The sequence below is a fragment of the Ambystoma mexicanum genome, chromosome 11, assembly GCF_040938575.1.
Source record: "Ambystoma mexicanum isolate Mex_15411 chromosome 11, UKY_AmexF1_1, whole genome shotgun sequence".
Classification (NCBI taxonomy): Eukaryota; Metazoa; Chordata; class Amphibia; order Caudata; family Ambystomatidae; genus Ambystoma; species Ambystoma mexicanum.
Genome location: NC_090934.1, coordinates 899423847 through 899442525, shown reverse-complemented (window position 1 = coordinate 899442525; position 18679 = coordinate 899423847). Strand labels below are relative to the sequence as shown.

The following is an 18679-nucleotide window of genomic DNA, read 5'->3' as shown; positions in this document are numbered from 1 at the left end:
CTATTTCCCCTCAGGAGCATACCAGCATCCATTGATGCCAATTCTCCACTGATTCTCGCCAGTCTCTGCAACTCCTTCATGTCTACTCCCCTTTCAACCTCTTGTTTTTTCAACATCCTTTTCCACTGACGAGTCACGGTCAAACGTATAGCCGCTTGAATTCTCGGATCAGTCTTGCTTTTTTCAGCAAATAGTACTCTCGATATTGTTGGTGGTAAGGCATTAGCAGATAAATATGACACATAATGTTCTGCCTCCATTTGCATTTTATCATCATTTTCTTTTGTTGGATGTCGAGATAAATAGTCAGCCAGATTTGCCTCTTTTCCAGGTTTGTGTACGATAACATAATTGTATTCCAGCAGGTGTATTCCCCACCTTTCAATCCGTGGAGGCATTTTAACTCTGGGATTTCCAAATAGCGGTATCAGAGCCTTGTGATCTGTAATGAGCGTGAATGGTCTTCCAATTATGAAATTATGAAATTTTTCACATGCCCATACGGCAGCTAAACTTTCTCTTTCTGCCTGTGAATATGCTTGTTCAATTTTGTTCAATGCCCGACTAGCATACATTATAACGTGCCTTTCATCCTCTTTTCCTGGTTCAATTTGCGCCAGAATTGCTCCTAGTCCCACAGGGCTAGCATCCACAGTGACTTCCGTTTCCCATTCGGGGTTATAGTAGGCTAGTTGCCGGCCATTAACAAGTTCTTTTTTTATCAGCTCCAAACTGTTTTTGCACTTTTCATCCCATATGAATGCTGTTTCTTTCTTCAACAGTTGCCGCAAAGGGTCTGTTAATGTTGCGAATTCAGGCACATAACAAGCACAATGACCTGTCATTCCCAAGAATGATCCTAATTCAGTTACATCTCTTGGCGGTTCCAGATCAAGAATAGTGTTCACTTTGTTTGAATCTGCTCTTATTCCCTTTTCGGAGAATACCTGTCCAAAAAAACATAGACTTTGTTTATTCACATCACACTTAGATCCATTCAAAGTCAGGCCACTATTTTGTAAAGCCGTACACACTTACTCTAATGCTTCATCATGTTGTTTTTCAGTGGTACCATACACTAATATGTTGTCACTGTAATTAAATGCATTTTTTACACATGCAATGATCTTCCTGAATGCTTCTTGGAATATTTCCGCTGCAGATGATATTCCAAAACTTAATCTCTTATATCTATACAAATCCTCATGAGTTGTAAATATAGTTATATATCTGGACTCGGGATCAATTTTTAGCTGGTGGATCCTTGATTTAAATCAAGCTTTGTGACTTTAGTTGATCGATTTAATCTAATGATTATGTCTTCGATACTAGGTCCCGGATGTCTTTCTCTTTGTATAGCCACATTAGGGATCCTCATAACCACACATAAGCGAATGCGCCCATCATCCTTTGGAACCACTGCAAATGGCGACACCCATGGCGTGGGACCACTTTACACTTTTTCATTTATATCATTGTTAATTAGTTGTTTTAGTTCCTTAGACACTTTTTCCTGAAGGTGGAACCCTATTCTCCTTGGATGCTGGGAAACCGGCTGAACTTGCGAATCAATGTGATGATGTACTGCATCTCCTTTCAACTTCCCCACTCCTTTGAACAAATTGGGAAATTTCTCTTTGAGCATTTCTATGTTCATTGTGCTTTCTGTTATAGTTTGTACATCCTGTCTTTGTGGTGGTATGCCCTTTATCATCTCAGATATGTTGTAGTTCACATTGATGATTTTCAGGCTTGTTGCAGTCTTGCAGCTGATGAGACATCTGCCTTCTACAGGACTGTCTATGACAAACATTTCCACAGGTATGTGAATATCTTTATGTATTAAATCACATATGAATTTCCCTTTTACAACCAATGGTCTTATGGCTCCCCATTGAAATATGTTAGCTCTTGTCGGTCGTAATGGGTATAACTGTGCTATTTGTTCATATATTTTGTTGCTCATTACATTCACCTTAGCACCAGTGTCCACCCAGAACGGTATGTTTTGATTTCCTAGATTTATGGTTACCTTTATGGCTCTGTTTCCGTCTGATACATCATATATCAGTCTCACATATTCCTTGTTGTATATGTCGTAGTCTAGGTATTCATTGTTCATGTCTGCGTTCATGTTTCTGTCTTTTCTGTCTTCTATTGGAGGATTTTCATAAGGATCATTATATACTTCTTTTGCACATTCTTGATCATTATTTATCTGTGGCATGAGTATTTGTTCATGCCCTGTTTGTCTGGTTTCGTCAACTTCCAGCGCATCCATTGTTCTTACAAATCTTGGTCGATATTCTGGTTGATTTGAACTTGGTCTCCCACTTCCGCTTGGTCTTTCCATGTTTGTTCTTGTATTAAAGTGTCTTTGATTTTCATACCTCCGAGCTGGAATTATTTGTGCATTTGATTTTTGTATGGGTGTCCAGGACAATTTTTCTCTGCACATATTTTGAAAGTGGTTTTCTTGCCCACATCGTAAACACATGTGGCCTAAAGCCGGACACTGACCTCTATGTGGGAATTCGAAACCACACCTGTAACATTGTCTTTCTCCACCAACTTTATGACTGCTGTTCCAATAGGATTCATTTGGAATTCTTCTTTGTCATTGTTTGCCTTGCCTCTGGTTTATAATAGCGATGGTATCCAGCCTTTTTGGATTTTCTATATTAGCTGCCTGTGTATCCACTCTTTCATAAATTTGTGCCAGCCAAGTACTTCCTTCAGTGGAAGGGACATTTTTAGTAAATGTTTTCTAAACTGTGACGACAGACACCCTTCAATAATCCGTATTCTAATTGCTTCATCATCATTGAAATGCAAAAAATCACAATATATCGCTTTCCGTTGCAAACGTGGTGCAAATTGTGCAATGGTTTAATTTGGGCTTTGAGTGCATTGATTGAAGATGTAGCGCTCATAGTCTCTATTTGGTGGTAGAACGATTCTAGCGTTTATTGCTGTTATCAGCAGTTGGTAGGTCGTTTCTGGAGGTATTGTTTTAATTACACTCTTAATTTCACTCCCCACTACATTTGTAAAAATGTCTAATTTATTGACAGCATTTTGATTTCCTACCGCTCTCAAAAATTCTTCGAATTCATCTAGCCACTCCTGCCATCTTTGTCCTTGGTCATCTTGTGGTTCTAGTTTGAAAGGAGTGGATTTTCTCAAATAATTGGTTGGGTCTGTTGATATGACTGGTGTCCCTGATATGACTTGTGAAGAGGCACCTGTGTCCCAATTGCATTATCAGAAGACATCTTTCTGCTTTCCTTGTGCAATGTTTACATGTGCTGTGCTGTACTGTATGTGTCAGTATTGTTACTGTTTCTTTGTATGGTGTCCTTTCTTGGTGCTATTGACTGTTTGCTTTATTTGTTTGCAACTCTGCTTATGTATGTCTTTTATTCACTTGTCATCACGAGTCACGGTATCTATAACTGTTGCGTTGACTGGTTGATATGGTGTATTTCTTAATACTGCATTCACCGTTTTGTTTTTGTAACGCACTGTTGCAATCGTGTTTCCTCGTTATATTGATTCTTGGCTTTTGTATGATTGCCGGCGCCGGGTTACTATAGTAACGTTTCCTTAATGATGCAGTGTTATTTAAGATGGCGGCACATTTTGGTGCCTTTTTCTAATGATTCCACATCACAAGGCATGTCTGAGGGTCGCGCTCTGCCTCGTGCTCTGCCTTGCTTTATGTATTTTGTTTATATTATTTAAATGATGCAACACTTTCTTTTCTACGCGCTTTGATGCCACCTTCACTACACATGCTTTCTTATTAAAATACTGCTTGTCGATCACCCTACCATTTATGCGTGTTCCTCTGTTTTGTTTATCTGGGCTCAGCTTTCCGATCTTCTGCTGCTCACGTTTAATATTTCATTGTTTTCTCACTCCTGCTTCATATGTTGCATGTTGCTTATTCTTCTACGCCACGTTTATCCTCGTTGCCATTGTTTTGTCATTATATTATCATTAGCACTGGAGACCATCACTGAGTAGACCATACCTTTTAATCATATCTTAATAACAGACAAACCTCACATTCCACATTCCCCAATCCATCCCATCATTCCATCAGTGACCTAGTGATATTCTACATTCCAACAACTATTAACAATACAACACAGTGGCGGCTGTCATTACTGACTTCTGCCTACAACATCCACACAGAACAGAGACCACTCTGGAAATACTGCATGACTACCTGTTGCAAGAAGGTATGGGAATTCAGTCATATCAGAGCACTTCCCTTAACCTTTTCTACAATGAATGGAGATGCATCAAAATCATTGGAAAAAGTATAATTATCTGGAGAATTCACTTAACCAAATATAGCAAGGCACATGAGGTGTTTCTTATACTTGTTTTTCAGTTTATAAATCACATGTAAAAGTCTACCCTATTCAATTTAAATAGCTGTTGCCATAAATGCACATGGCTTCTTAAATATTTGCTCTCCATGGCTTGTGTTGGAGTGACATTTACAAGGGTGTTTATAGGAATGCCTAAACAGACATTGTGTAGGTGAAATATGATTAAAATTAAGGATTGACTGTAGTATTCAACAACATTGATTGACCACTCAGGTCAGGTTCACCTGATCCCTCATTATTGACTGTGTTGGCTACGGCGCATGGGAGTTGTACATTAAATGATCTGGAGAGTCAGGAGATGCAGGTCCCTGTTTTAGAGGTTGTCAGCTTGAGACTAGCACATTATTTAGTGAAAGCGGCGGAACGTGCTTGATTTCACATTTCCAGAAACATTAGAGAGAGAATCAAACCAGAACAAATGGGAACATCTAATTCCAAAAAGACTAACGCTCTAGGAATACAAGTAGGGGCCCACACTAATTAGTATCTGGACATAATGTCCAAAAATAATTTCAGTAGAATAACTTATATATAAGCAAAATGAAAAAACACCTGTCATTTAAAAGTCATAAGATTGGATTTTTCCTAATGGTCCTAACAGTCTTTGTCCTTTCCTCCCAAAACAGAACATCATAATTGAGAGAGGAGGCAAGCTAAAAGCAACCTAAGACAAATCAGGGAGTCATAGTTCTGTGGGAAAACGGGGATAGCTGTATTAGGTCACTGATTAAGCCACTAACGGGTGGACATTGCCAATCCTTTGACTGGAAGTACCCCAGACAAAATATTTAGACGAAAGGTGACAACTATGTGCCTTGTTATGCTCAAACTATTTGCAACTGAAATGTTTTAAAAGGAAGTAAACCATAGATGTTTCCCTCCCAAACTTCCTAAATGAATCACAGACTCCACTGCATCCTTCTTCTCTTTATTCTTCCCCCAAATTGAAATGTGTTGCTTTAATCTGAGTGTTATTGGGCAATATGCTGCTAAGAGTTGTTTACACTCTGTTGCCTGTCAAGTTTGTATGGAGTTCGTTGAGCAGGTGGTTATGAAACCAATACATAGCATATAACTTCTAATACCCTTAATACACAACGTCTTAGCAATTTTAGTACCTTTGAACTTGAGGATCAGTGTTTATATGGGCCTTCCTGTAAATTAGCACCCCAAAAACTGGAACTTGCTTGATACCAGGCACATCACCCAGAAAGTAAACCTTTTCCTAAGGCAAGGAACTTATAGACAGAAGACATGAAATCATGTGCTTTCCAAAATAGATCTTAAGTTTACAAATAACTATAGATCTAATGTAACAGGATGGAGGAATTGTAGATGGCTTTACCATTGGAAGGAATGGTAGATTGGGAGAAAAAACAGCCCCCCTCTCATATACCTCCTTGCAGTGCGAAATTCATTGTTGATCACATTTTGTTTTTGATGATTTTTGTGTCAGAGAAGTGGACATATTGGCCAATAGGGAGACCTGTGAGGGTTTTTGTTGAAGGATAATGGTTTATTTTATTGTATTTCGTATTATATAGCTATGTTTCCAAAAACGTTCTATTATTATTTTTCTTTTTTATAATATGGAATTCTTTCAACAAAGTAAAACGAGATCTGGCACACCCAGAAGCCTTGTTTCCTGTTTGCCAAAGCTTATCCCCACCTACACCGATCAATAACTGTGTTTGAATGGTGATATTAATGCAATCCCACAGCTGTAACAGTGCTTATGCAAAAATCTCTCTTTATTAATCAAAAACCCAGAGAATCATACATCAAGAAGCTTTTTTTCTTTGAAATTCAAAATGTAGCACAGTGATTTCAACGCACAGCAGAGAATCAGAAATAACTTTCTCATAAATGTGTCATCAGTATTGTGAAACTCATTTAAAATATCAGTGTTCTTAAGGGCAAGCGTCACTGAGTGTTGAATTTTATGTACAACACCTTGCTTAGTGCCACTGCAAATGTGCAATGTTAGGTATGAATCCAAACATACTGCATACTTTACCATTTGTCATACATGGCCTCATGTGTAATTATAATCTCAGAGTGCAGAAAAGTAACCACTTGTTCCCCAAATATCATGCCGTCTAATTGCCCTGATGTGTTCTCTGAAAATACACTGACTTCCTTAAGAAGTAGCAAATCATTCACCTCAATATGAGCCCCTGAGTAAATACTTACAAATGTGTCTTACTGTATTCAGCCTGCACAGGGTACCCTTAGATAGCATTGAAACACTGAAATGAAAATGGCGGCTCTGATCTTGGCCACCCTTTGGTACTCTTCTCAGTCCTCCTTTGCAGCATCAATGGAGGCCAACAGTAAACACATGAGGCATGTGTTGTGTCTGTGACAGAATGTACACTTCCCTTGCAAATTTTCAGAAGAAGGAGCAAGCTTGCATTTTCAGAGTGCAATGGCCTCTCCATTCAGTCAGGAAAACGTCAGCCCCCCTATCCAGCTCAAATTCCAGGGAGAACAAGTAAGAAATCCTTCTCTAATGTGTAGTCTAGTTTTAAAAGATAGTTACTTAGCATCGTGTGTACACTTCCATAGGCATCTATATGTCTAACCAATCAGAGCCGTATTACTCCTAAAATGATTATTCACTTCTAACATGACATTTCAGCAACACACCCCGAGGTGTCACCATAACATAATGTTGAGTAATGAATGCTCCATTCTGGACACAATAGCCCTCAGTAAAAGCAAACACCCTACAAACTAAATGTTCTCAATTGTACTTCATTTAGTTTCCACGCGGGTCTGCTCTCCAATAAACCTGCTTCATCCTTCCTTTAGCGAACGTGCACTGTAAGAAATCATGCCCAAAAGCTTTTTTACTGTCATTCGTGGAAGAAAAATGCCTTTGTTTAGCCCTTAAGTGTAAGGACGTGTATGCTCGTCCTTTTCTTAACTGAAGACATGCTTTTCTTTATTTTTTTCCACCTCCTATAATGAAGATTTGCTCATGCCACATTTCATTTGTCATTTCTTGTTCCATTCAAATTTAACCCTCTGAGACTTTGTGCAAGTACTTTTCTCTAAATTCTAGACTTTAGCTAAATGAAATTCTGACTTTCACAGTATTTAGAAAAATACACTTTAAAGCAGGTTATCCCTTACCATTATAGCACAGTCTTTGTTAAGGCTTTGGTAGGATCTTAGTGCATCAGTGCATTTCCAAATATATTTTTATATTTAAAGATCAGATTGTTATTTTTGCTAAATGACACATGTTCATGTCACCACAGCCCCATTATATCTCTTGCCCATGTCTCGGATTTAATTACCCCTGACACCTTTTACATTGATTTATTTCTGACAGACCCATAAAACCATGCACTTACATTGTCTGAAATATTTATCTTTTCAGCCAATCCGAGCACCCAAACATTTTTGGGCTCAAAATAAGCTAACATTAGAATGTGCTTGGTAAATTGACTATGTAAAAATCACAAGTTGATTACATACAATAAAACATTTTTTTTAAAAAAATGTGCTTGGTGCAAACATTATCAAAAATGTAACAATAGATATTTTCCACACACAGGAAATATGGTATGCTCACTGAGTGTAATTATAAGCAGGATGGCATTTGGGGGTCATCAGGGGTCGCACCTGCTACCTCTGAGGTCTTGCTTGCTACCCCTGTGGTCTTTCATGCAACCACTAAAAATAAACATTACTTTTTGTTAAAATGGAAGCTCCTGGGCTGAGGCCAGCATCATGTGGCTCTTTGTTTCTGGAATGGCTGGGTTCTGTGTTGAGGCTTCTTAAAAAAACGGGAGGTACCACGAGTGTAACACTTTGAGCAGTGAACCTAAATAAGAAAGAATAGGAATAACACAGAATTTGTCTTTCTTTAATTCTATACAATACTTGCTGGACTCATAAAAGCTTTCTTTCAGGCACACTTCAGGGGGTGAGCCACTGATTTAATCTGTTCTTAAACACCTTAAATTCACAATGCATACATCTTCCAAAAAGCATTTAGAGTACAATAGGCATCCATTTCTGACAATGTATTTTGCTTGTCACAAGTTGCAGTTATAGCATGTTTTTTTCTGCAATTGTCTCTGTTATGATCATCACAAGACATTCCACCCCAGTGTCCTCGGGAACTTGACAAAATTCTTGTCCCAAAAAGATTGTGTACAGTTTATAAGTGTTTGACCATAGCACTTGGTATCATTGTGCCACATTTAATGCTTTGTTGTAATGTACCTGTTTCCTATCTCCATGGCATGTTGTTCAGGATGTTTGTTTGTATATATGAGGTATTGAGTGCCAGTATGCTGTGTGAGTGTGCTGCTTTCCATGCGATGCTCGTAAATTCTTTAATGAACAGTTATGAACCCTGCCAATGGGATGTATTTTGCCAACATCTGAAGCCTGAAAAGGAGATCCACGCACGTTTGACATCTGTCCAACTTTCTGCCAGACCTGCAGATGAACTAGCCTGTTGTTAAATCTCAGTTAGCAGTTTAATGGCATCCACCAAAGAGTGTAATTTGCTTTTTGACTTTGAGAACAATCAGACATGTAATTGCTATTTTTTTTATAGCCGATAAGATAACTATAGCCGTTAAAATAGCTGAGTGTGTTGAGCGCTCGCTTCTGTGATGTGTGTGTGTAAACTGCAGGTTGAAGGTTCGACTTCTGGCATGGCCAACTGATCCTTTCATCCTCCTGAGGTTGATAAATGAGTACCAACACAGGTTGGGTGATATTGTATGCATATTCGTTCTATATAAAGCGCTTAAGCGTAAGTGCTATATAATTACTATCATTTGGCAAGGAGGCGTGGCTAACCGTCATGTAGGAGAGAAGTGTTTGGTGCAGCTCCGCGCGATACGTTTAACGATCCGCTGCCAACTACTGCTTTATACGACTACAAACATCTGAAAACCGCACACAAGCCGTGCGAAAGCTTGATCCGCCCGCTGTCGAAGTTTGGAAGCCCTACATCTCTCTGTTGGCCCGCAACGTCGAAAAGAAAAGAACGCCATGCGGGCACAGAAAATGGCGGCCATTGCGAGTCCTGGCCCGACGCTGTAAGCGGAGCGCTGCGACCGGCCTCGAAGGAGCTCGCTGAGGACCTGGGCGCCCGACCAACGGTGATCTGAAGAGGGCTGCCTGCACCCGCGGGGCCCGGACCTGCACGCCCGAGCCCCAGGCCGTCGAAGGGGGGGTCGGAGATGCCTCGGAGGAATTCGGACTGGGGCGGCACCGGCGGCCTCCGCTGAGATCCGCACTCCCGCAACCACGAAGGAAAGCGGTAAGGAGTCGGAGGGGGGAGCGCCTGGCGCGGCCTTTACTACACTCCCACTGGACCCGAGGCAGGGGCCCTGAAGCCGATCTGCACCCAGCCACACTGCCAAGCAGCTGAGGTGCTCACACTCCGCTGACAAGGCCTGAGGACAACCAGCGCACGAACACGTCCACCGGGAGACAGGCCCCTTGGAGCGCGAAAGCTTCCCCCCACACTGGCCCGCAGTACCGGCTCCGACGACACGCGTAGGACTACCCACCTCGGGCATCCCTCGCACGACAGCGAACCATCAGTACAACCAGAGGCTACAGACCGCACAGTACCTGCCGAGGACTGGGGGGCCTTGTGGCGGGGACATGACCACCAAGGGTACCCGAAGCAAACACCACCAAACCACCATGGAGTCCTTCGCGGCCGCCGGAGCGACTGGGCCCGAGGCGGCTCACGCCCCTGGGGAGGCGCCGGGCGCTGAGACGCCTGAGCCGGCCAACTCCCAGCTACTAGAGGCCATCATGACACTTCAGAAGACCATGGAGAACAAAATAGACGCGGTCGCCATTGACCTGAACTTACTGCGGCAGGATGTGCGCTCCATCGCCAACAGAACGGACGCCCTGGAGATCCAAGTTCGAGACAACACGGAATCCAAAACACAGCTTTTAAAGGAAGTGGACATTTTGGCGCAAAAGGTGAACAATCTGGAAGACAGGGCTGATGAGGCCGAAGGACGGGCCCGCAGAAATAACATTAGAATCATCGGCCTCCCCGAGGGCATCAAGGGCAACGACCCCACTAATTACATCGAGGACCTCCTCATACACGAAATTGGAGCCGGAAAACTGTCACAGGGCTTCACCATAGAAAGAGCCCACCGCTCCCTAGCCAGGCAGCCCCCTCCGGGGAACCCACCCAGACCTATAATAGCCAAAGTCCTCAACTACAAGGACAGGGAAACCATCTTGGCCTTCTCCAGAATGGGTGGCTCTATACAGAGGGATGCTGCAAAGATCGCAATATACCCCGATTACACCCTGCAGGTTCAAAGGAGTAGGGCCCAGTTCCACCACACCAAAGCTAGACTCAAGAACGCAGGCCTGCGCTATTTACTCCTCTACCCGGCTAGACTGAAAGTCTTGCGCAACAACAAGGCACACTTATTCGACACCCCCGCAGAGGCCTGGGAATCGATGGACAGAGAACAGATCCCAGGCATTGAACTGAAGCAACGCAGACCGTAGCCGCCCGCAGCGATGGTCCCTTCCTCACTTCTCATGGACAGCACCCATCAATCACACAGTAACACGCCACAAATGGCGGTAACACTGATGGTACGGGAGCGGCGCCGGACACGGCGTACCTCTTGATAACATCCCCGGAGGCGACCCCTCCCCTACCCCCAGGCTGGTTTGGGTGAGTTCACCCGCCCGTAGGGCACCGGAAGACCCAGGTCCGATGGGGCAGAAACGGGAAAGTCAGAGCAAGGGTAACCTCGCTAGACGTGTTGTGTTTAAAGTTAAGTTACACGTTATTATTCATGGGGGGAACCCCAAGTTGGGATTTCAGTTTAAGTTCTCCACACGCCAGACCGGGACCACGCGCAACGGAAACGCCATCAGGCTGACCAAGTTTGTTAAATACCTCAACCTCAGACTGTCCACAGCCCCACGACCACATCCAGACTATGGATGAGAAGATCAGAGTCATGTCCTGGAACGTCAGGGGACTAAATAGCTACATCAAACAGCGCCGCATCCACGCCTACATGAAACGCCACAGAGTCGGAATCGCCCTCCTTCAGGAGACCCACCTAAGGGCCCCCAAGCTAGCAGCGCTGGCCAAAGTCTGGAGAGGTGCCCTGGTGGGCTCCTCGTACTCCACATACTCCAGAGGAGTCTTGATATGGATTGCCCCCTCCGTCCCTGTCTCGCTGACCCACACCAAAACGGACAATGAAGGCAGAATGGCCCTGGTACAGGGCACCATAGAAGGGCGTGATATGTGCCTGATCTGCACCTATGCCCCGAATCATGATGCAACTGTCTTCTTTCACTCGCTGTACACCCGTCTGTCCCCGAGTAACGAATACATAACAATATGGGGAGGCGATAACAACTGCACCTTAGACCCTCGCATAGACAGATCGGATGGTAAACATAGTGACCCCTCCCCACCTGCCAGAATACTGAACGCCCTCACGCAGCAATACGCCCTGAAAGACCTGTGGAGAGCACAAAACCCCGAAACCAGAGGCTACTCCTTCTACTCCCCCCCACATAAGGTTCACACCAGAATAGACTGTTTGTTCGTTAGTGAAGAGCATGCGGCCAGATTTGAGGACACGCAGTACCTGGCCAGAGTGCTATCGGACCACTCCCCCCTGATGACCTCATGGGCGATCACAGCCCCTAGGCCCCCCATCCCGACGTGGAAACTAAGAAGCGAAGCGCTACTGGACAAAGCCTTTAATGAACAAATCAGAGAGGGCACTACACACTATTGACAAACCAACATTGATAGCGTCCAACACATAAGTACAGCATGGGAAGCCTATAAAGTGGTAACAAGGGGGGAAATGATAGCCGCCGCTGGAGGGGCCCTAAAACTCATCACGTCCCAACTAGCGCACACCGAAGCCGAACTCCAAGCCCTCGAAGCAACACCATCCCCTGACCATGCCCATACGCACAAATTGATCGAAATCAAACAGACATGCCTGACACACTGGGAGACACTGGGGAAACTAAGCTATACCAAATACACTGAAAGGAACCATGCCCTAGGCAATAAACCCAGGAAACTACTCGCGTGGCTTTACAAGCGGGAAACCCCCAGGCACCCCATCTGCTCTATCCGTAACATAGATGGCCTGACCCTCCACACGCAAGTGGGGATCAATGCAGCGTTCAAGGAATATTATCAAACCCTCTATTCCGATCCCGCCCCGCCCCCAATTGAATTGTCCTGGACATCATCAGGCTCCCTTGCCTGGAAGACCACCTGGCAGACCCCCTCGGAGGCCCTGTCACCCCAGAGAGGTTGCGGCCACCATCAGGTCGCTGCCCTCCGGGAAAACGCCGGGACCAGACGGTCTCCCAGGTGAATTTTATAAAACCTACGAGGACATACTAGCCCCCCTATTGTCCAAAGTATACAACGAGGCGTACGAAAAAGGCCACCTCCCCGACTCCATGGCTGAAGCCACCATCATCCCTTTACTCAAACCCGACAAAGATAGCACTGACTGCGGCTCGTATCGCCCCTTATCCATGCTAAACGTGGACAACAAAATCCTTACAGCACTACTGGCCAGAAGGCTTCAAGCAGCCATCCCACACCTCATACACCAGGACCAAACGAGTTACGTGCAGGGCCGTTCCATCTCAGAGAACCTGCGCAAGCTGCATCACGTCATACACAGCACAAACAGCATACCCGGCAAATACGCAGTTGTATCCCTCGACGCCACTAAGGACTTTGATTCGGTCCGATGGAAATGGCTCTACGCCGCCCTAACCAAGATGGGGATCGTTCCGGCTTTCATGAATTGGGTCAAACTCATCTACACCAATCCCACCGCCAGAGTGCGAACCAATAACACCTTTTCAGGAAAATGGAGCCTGGCCAGAGGCACTCGGCAAGGGGGCCCCCTATCCCCTTTGCTCTACATTTTAGCGATCGAACCAGTGGCGGCATACCTCAGGCAGGAGTACGGAGACGGGGGTATAATGATAAATGGAGTGAACCACCTCGTTTCCATGTACGCGGACGGCATGCTCCTCTACCTAAAATATCCCGAACACATCCTCCCTTACATTCTTGAAACCCTAGATGGGTTCCACAGATGCACCGGGATCCAGATCAATCACAGCAAGTCTTGCCTATTCCCCCCGGCTGCCCTTAGCGAGACCGAGAAAGAACACCCCCCCCATCTAGCCCTCAAATGGGAACCCACCACATTCAAATACCTGGGTGTTATGATCCACCGCGACCCCGTAGCCGAACACGCATTAAACACCGGCAGGGCAAAGGAAGGCCTGGCTAAATCAATTGACTTCTGGTGCAAGCTGCCCCTCTCGATGGCTGGTAGGGCGGGACTCCTTAAAATGGTGGCACTCCCGCGCCTTCTACACTTCTTCACCATTGTCCCTTACAATATCCTGCAGCATTTCTTCAGAGACTTGAATAAACTTTGCAGGAAACTTCTATGGCGGGAAGGAAGGCACAGAGTCGCCCTAGACATAACACAGAGACCGTACGACAAAGGAGGCCTAAAAACCCCCAACTTTGAGCTCTACTATATAGCAGCCCAGCTCAAGCACGTGATTCAGTGGATGGCTGATGACGCCTCAACGGACACACGCCTCTTACAGCCCCCACACGCACCCTGGTTGCTCAGGGACCTTCTCTGGATCAAACCAGCGCCAAAAACGCATAATACACACCTATTCCGCCTGGGCACCCAGATCTGGACCCGGGCCTGCAAATCGGTCAAGCTGACCGACCCTTACTCCCCACAAATCCCAATAGCTGCCATCATGTCCAACAGACCAGAGGACCGAAAGGCGATCCGGAACATATGGGAACCCTCCGGTGTCGCCACCCTGGGTGACCTGGTGGATGACCAGGGCATCCACACATTTCCTGAGCTGCACGAGTTGATAGGGGTCCTGCTGGGTCAGTTCCTTCTACACGGGGCGGTGTTGGAAAAGCTCAGGAAGCGATGGCCAGATGCAGAATCCATCTGCGCCGGGCATCAGGCCATCGAAAACTTGCTGAGCGTCGCAGAAGGAGGGCACAAAACCTCGAGGCTCTATGAGATCCTAATTGACAACACCACACATAACGATCTCAAAAATAAAGGCAAATGGGAATCTGAACTAAACACGCAGTTTGGAGACACGGAATGGGAAACAATAACACAATACCACAAAAGAGTTTCCAGGAATGCCCGATTCCAGCTCATTCAATTCTATATCATCCACAGAGCCTACCTTACCCCAGCTGTCATCTCAAGATTCAGCGGCACCGGTGTAGTGACGTGCCCCAAGTGCCAAGAACCCGCACCCTCACTGACCCACATGTTCTGGGCCTGCCCGGCCATACAGACCTTCTGGTCCCAAATTCAAGCTAGGGTAGCAGAAGAGGACATAAAACTGGATGTGCAGTCCCCCAGGGCCTGCTTATTGGGCTCGTACCCGCGAGGCAAAAAAAACAAGCCCTTTAACAGACTCAAGGATTTAATGTACATCCTGGCAAAAAGGCGTATCGCCATGGCCTGGAAGCGCCCCAGCGCCCCTAGACTCATAACATGGTGGGAAGACCTCCGTAGATGGACTGTGGCCGAAACCGGAGCCTGGGAGCTCGCGCACCAACAACAAAAAATTGGTGACTCTGAGAACCTTTTACAATGGATAGCCCTTATAGCTGCTCTGTTCCGCCCTAAAGAGGACAGCTCCTCAGGCGAGGACCTGGACAGCCCAGGCTCACCTTAGCGCAAACAGTAGACTGCCCAACGTCCCGGTCTGGGTTTGCATTGGGGGGAAGGGGGGGAGAGTTACTATCGATACATAACCGATTATTATGTTGATGAAGCTGGTTGTATTGTATTTTGAAAAAACAATAAATATATTTACGAAAAAAAAAAAAATACTATCATTTGGCCTTGGACGTCTGCTTGCATAAAATGTATATCACATTGCAGTGATATCCTACCATTTTTCTCAAAAATGATATCACTTTCTGTGATGTCATCAGAGGTAAAGGGTTGCGTGATGTCACTTCCGCTACCCTTGGCATTTTGGTGAAATGACGTCCCTGATTGATGGAGATTCTGCAAATATTGCTCTGCTGGCAGAAATCATGATCATCTATATGCACAATCCATGATGTGTATTATTAAAACAGATAGCCTATTGACAGTCAATCCCATTGCATTATCATATTTCCTACCCACAAAACACAAGATACATGTAAAGTCTGGTGCAGGGAGCTGCAAGGAAGGAGACATTCAGCCTCATTACGAGTCCAGTGGCCCGGGAAGTCAGGCGTTGGTGAAATGTTGTTCCCGATTCCCATGGAGTTCCATAGGACTCCATGGGAATAGGTTCACAGAAGCTCTGGCACCGTTTCTGATGGTGGCAGAGCTTCCCTGAAGAGTCTGCCTACTGTGGCTACTGCACTCGGCAGGGTCAGACCTGCCGGGCACAGCGGTGCCGGCAGGCAAACTTGTAATTTGCCAGTTCGGAACCAAGGGTGCTTATGAACTTACCCGCACCCTTGTTTCCAGACCGGCAAAGTCGTAATGAGGCTGAATGTCTCCTTCCTTGCAGGAGATATGCTGCCAGACACTAGTTGACCCTGACCTCGACAATACCTCAGAACATTATGCACAGTATGAACATAACAGCACTCCTGCCCTTGACGTAAAGTGTGATCCTACCCAGAGATTTCCAATACCCGGATTCACAAACTCCCATTATCTCAGAATGGCATTAGAGCAAAGTCTAACCAATAGAGCAATCACAAGACTGGACTTTTACCCACGATTGTGATAGGGCTCTAAATACAGCACAGATGGATACATGAACAACTGTTGATGTGTGGTGAAGGTTTCGGAACCACAGATTCCGCCAGGGTTTCCATACCATGTATTGCAAGTACACAATCATTTTGGGGAGATATCCACCACTGGAAGTAATCACATGGCAGTTAACAGCAGTGACTCCAGCCCTTACAAAAAGGGTGGTTTTAGTTTCCTCAGATAATTCTGGGGTTGGGTTCAGAATGATCACCAACAGCATCAGTAATTCCAGAACCACAGCAAAAATCACACCCAGGAACCACACATCAGTGTTCAGTAGCAATCAGGATGCCTGTTTCTGGAATATTCAGGAAAAAGGAAAATCAACGTAAAGTTGTTTCAATGGATTATCACTGTGTTCACCTCAATCTGAATGATGGTGCAGTAGCTGTAAACCTCAGAAGTGGATATCACTGGAAAGACTAACAATCAAAATGTGGCATTTTAGAATTAGGACTGTAGTGACCATGGAAAGGATTATAAGAATCATCAGAAATTAAATGCACAGATGTAGCTGTTTGGTCAACTTTGCAAAGTATGCCTATAATAAAGCAATAGGCCCCTGCGAGGGGACTGTTGCTATTAGTAGACCCGGCCTGTAAGTGTGCTTGGCATTTCGGAACAGAAAACAAAATAATGGCTGCCAGGAAGGTAAAATGGAGTCTGTTTTCCCTTTCCATGGCAGCCATTCGAAATGAGTGCAAAAAGGTAAACAAACAAAATGGCTGCCATGGAAAGGGAGAAGGGACTCCAAGTAGTCCCTTCTCCCTTTCCATGGTGGCCATTCAAAAAATAGGGAAAATGTAAACAAAGAAGTGTTTACTGCGAGCAGACATTCTGCCCATTTTTGGATGCCAAATGGTGGAGGATGTACCTACAGCTTTTTGCTGGAGGTGAACCTTCCACTTTTCCTCCAAGCTTGGAATTCGGCAGTGTGTTAAACACAGCGCTGATTTCATGATAGCCAAAAAAAGTGGAGATAATGGAATTCCTCTCATTTTTCCCCCCTGTGACAAACTCTTAATGAGTTTCCTTTTTTACATAGGAGGGCCACCTCCCCCTTTTTTCTTTCATTTGTTTAATAATGTAGGTGCCATTCTTCCCAGTAGCCCCCGTTCCTCTTGCCAAGCATATGGTGCATGCTATGGAACAAGTCTGTATGGTGTGCATCAATACCTTGTTGGAGAATGTTGACTACAGCGAGTTGATTCAATATTGTTACCCTCATTAACAATCATACATGTAACATGCCAGTCTCTTAACACTTAGTGTGCCAATTCAAACGTGTACACCCTACACGTACTGACAATTGCATTTAACACCCGTTCATAAAGCAATACTAATTAAAATAAGAGTAAAATGGACTGTATAGATTATCGTTTCGTCCCACCAGAGGAAAACGTTTTTGGGAAGGACCACTTCCAAGTCCTCTTGGTGTTGGTGTTGCTCGCTATACCAATTACTGTAACATGGGGAAATAATGCATTTTCAGGATTATTCTTGCTTGTGGGTTCAGCATGATCCAGCCACCGTCTTCTCATTGAGGCCAAAGATAACTGTACTCTTTGTGTTTCAGCTGGAATTGGATGCAGCATACACCAACATGACCTGCGGGCTTTGTGGGGACTTTAATGGCGTTCCGCTCTATGATGAGTTTTTTTCAAATGGTAAGACTTTTTTTTCATGGGACTGAAGAAACACTGATCACCACTACCCTTATTACATGACAGCACTTGTCTTGAACGATGACGTATGAGGTGCAGATTGCCTTTCTAACTTTTTTTTTTCCAGCAATTGCTTTTAACTTAAGAGAATGCCACAATAACAGCTTATATTGTATTTGTTCTTTGTAAAATATGTATAAACATTTGCAGTAGTTTGTATATTTGCGCTCCAAGGCATTTGGACTTTTGTACTTCCTGTAAGTCTGCACATATGGACGGGTGTATTTCCTGTAGTTTGCAAGTTGTGGGTGTTCCTGTAGTGTGTACTTTCAGAAGTGTGTGGTCCGTGCAGTTGATACATTAGGATGTATATGTGCGCCCGCCCGGCACTGTGTATTTTAGGATCCATGTGCTTTCTAGGGCATGCACATTTGAATGTGGGACATGCTCTCTTTAGTGTAAACATTAGGATGTGCACGCCTCCTGTTGTGCATTTATTAGGAACTATGTGCCTCCTATAGGACATATAAAAGGACGAGTGTGCTCCCTTAGCCATGAACATTGAGCGGCATGTACTCGCTGTATTGTGTAATTTAAGATGTGTGTGCTCCGTTCAGTGTATACACTACGGTGTGCATTAAGGTGCATTCTTTAGGATGTGTGAGATACATGTAGTGTGCATATCACAATGTATATGTTCTCTCTAGTGTTTATTAAGATGAGTGTGCTTAGTGTAAACATTAGG

The 18679-nt window shown here is 44.7% G+C and overlaps 1 protein-coding gene across 1 annotated transcript in view; it reads left to right on the top strand.

Annotated features, from left to right (window-relative positions):
* LOC138503896 (mucin-2-like) overlaps positions 1-18679 on the top strand; it is a 577632-nt gene that overhangs the window by 206924 nt on the left and 352029 nt on the right. Inside the window, exon 5 of the mRNA XM_069623967.1 lies at positions 17847-17937. Coding sequence (XP_069480068.1) covers positions 17847-17937 — 91 coding nt within the window. The remainder of the gene's footprint in view (positions 1-17846; positions 17938-18679) is intronic.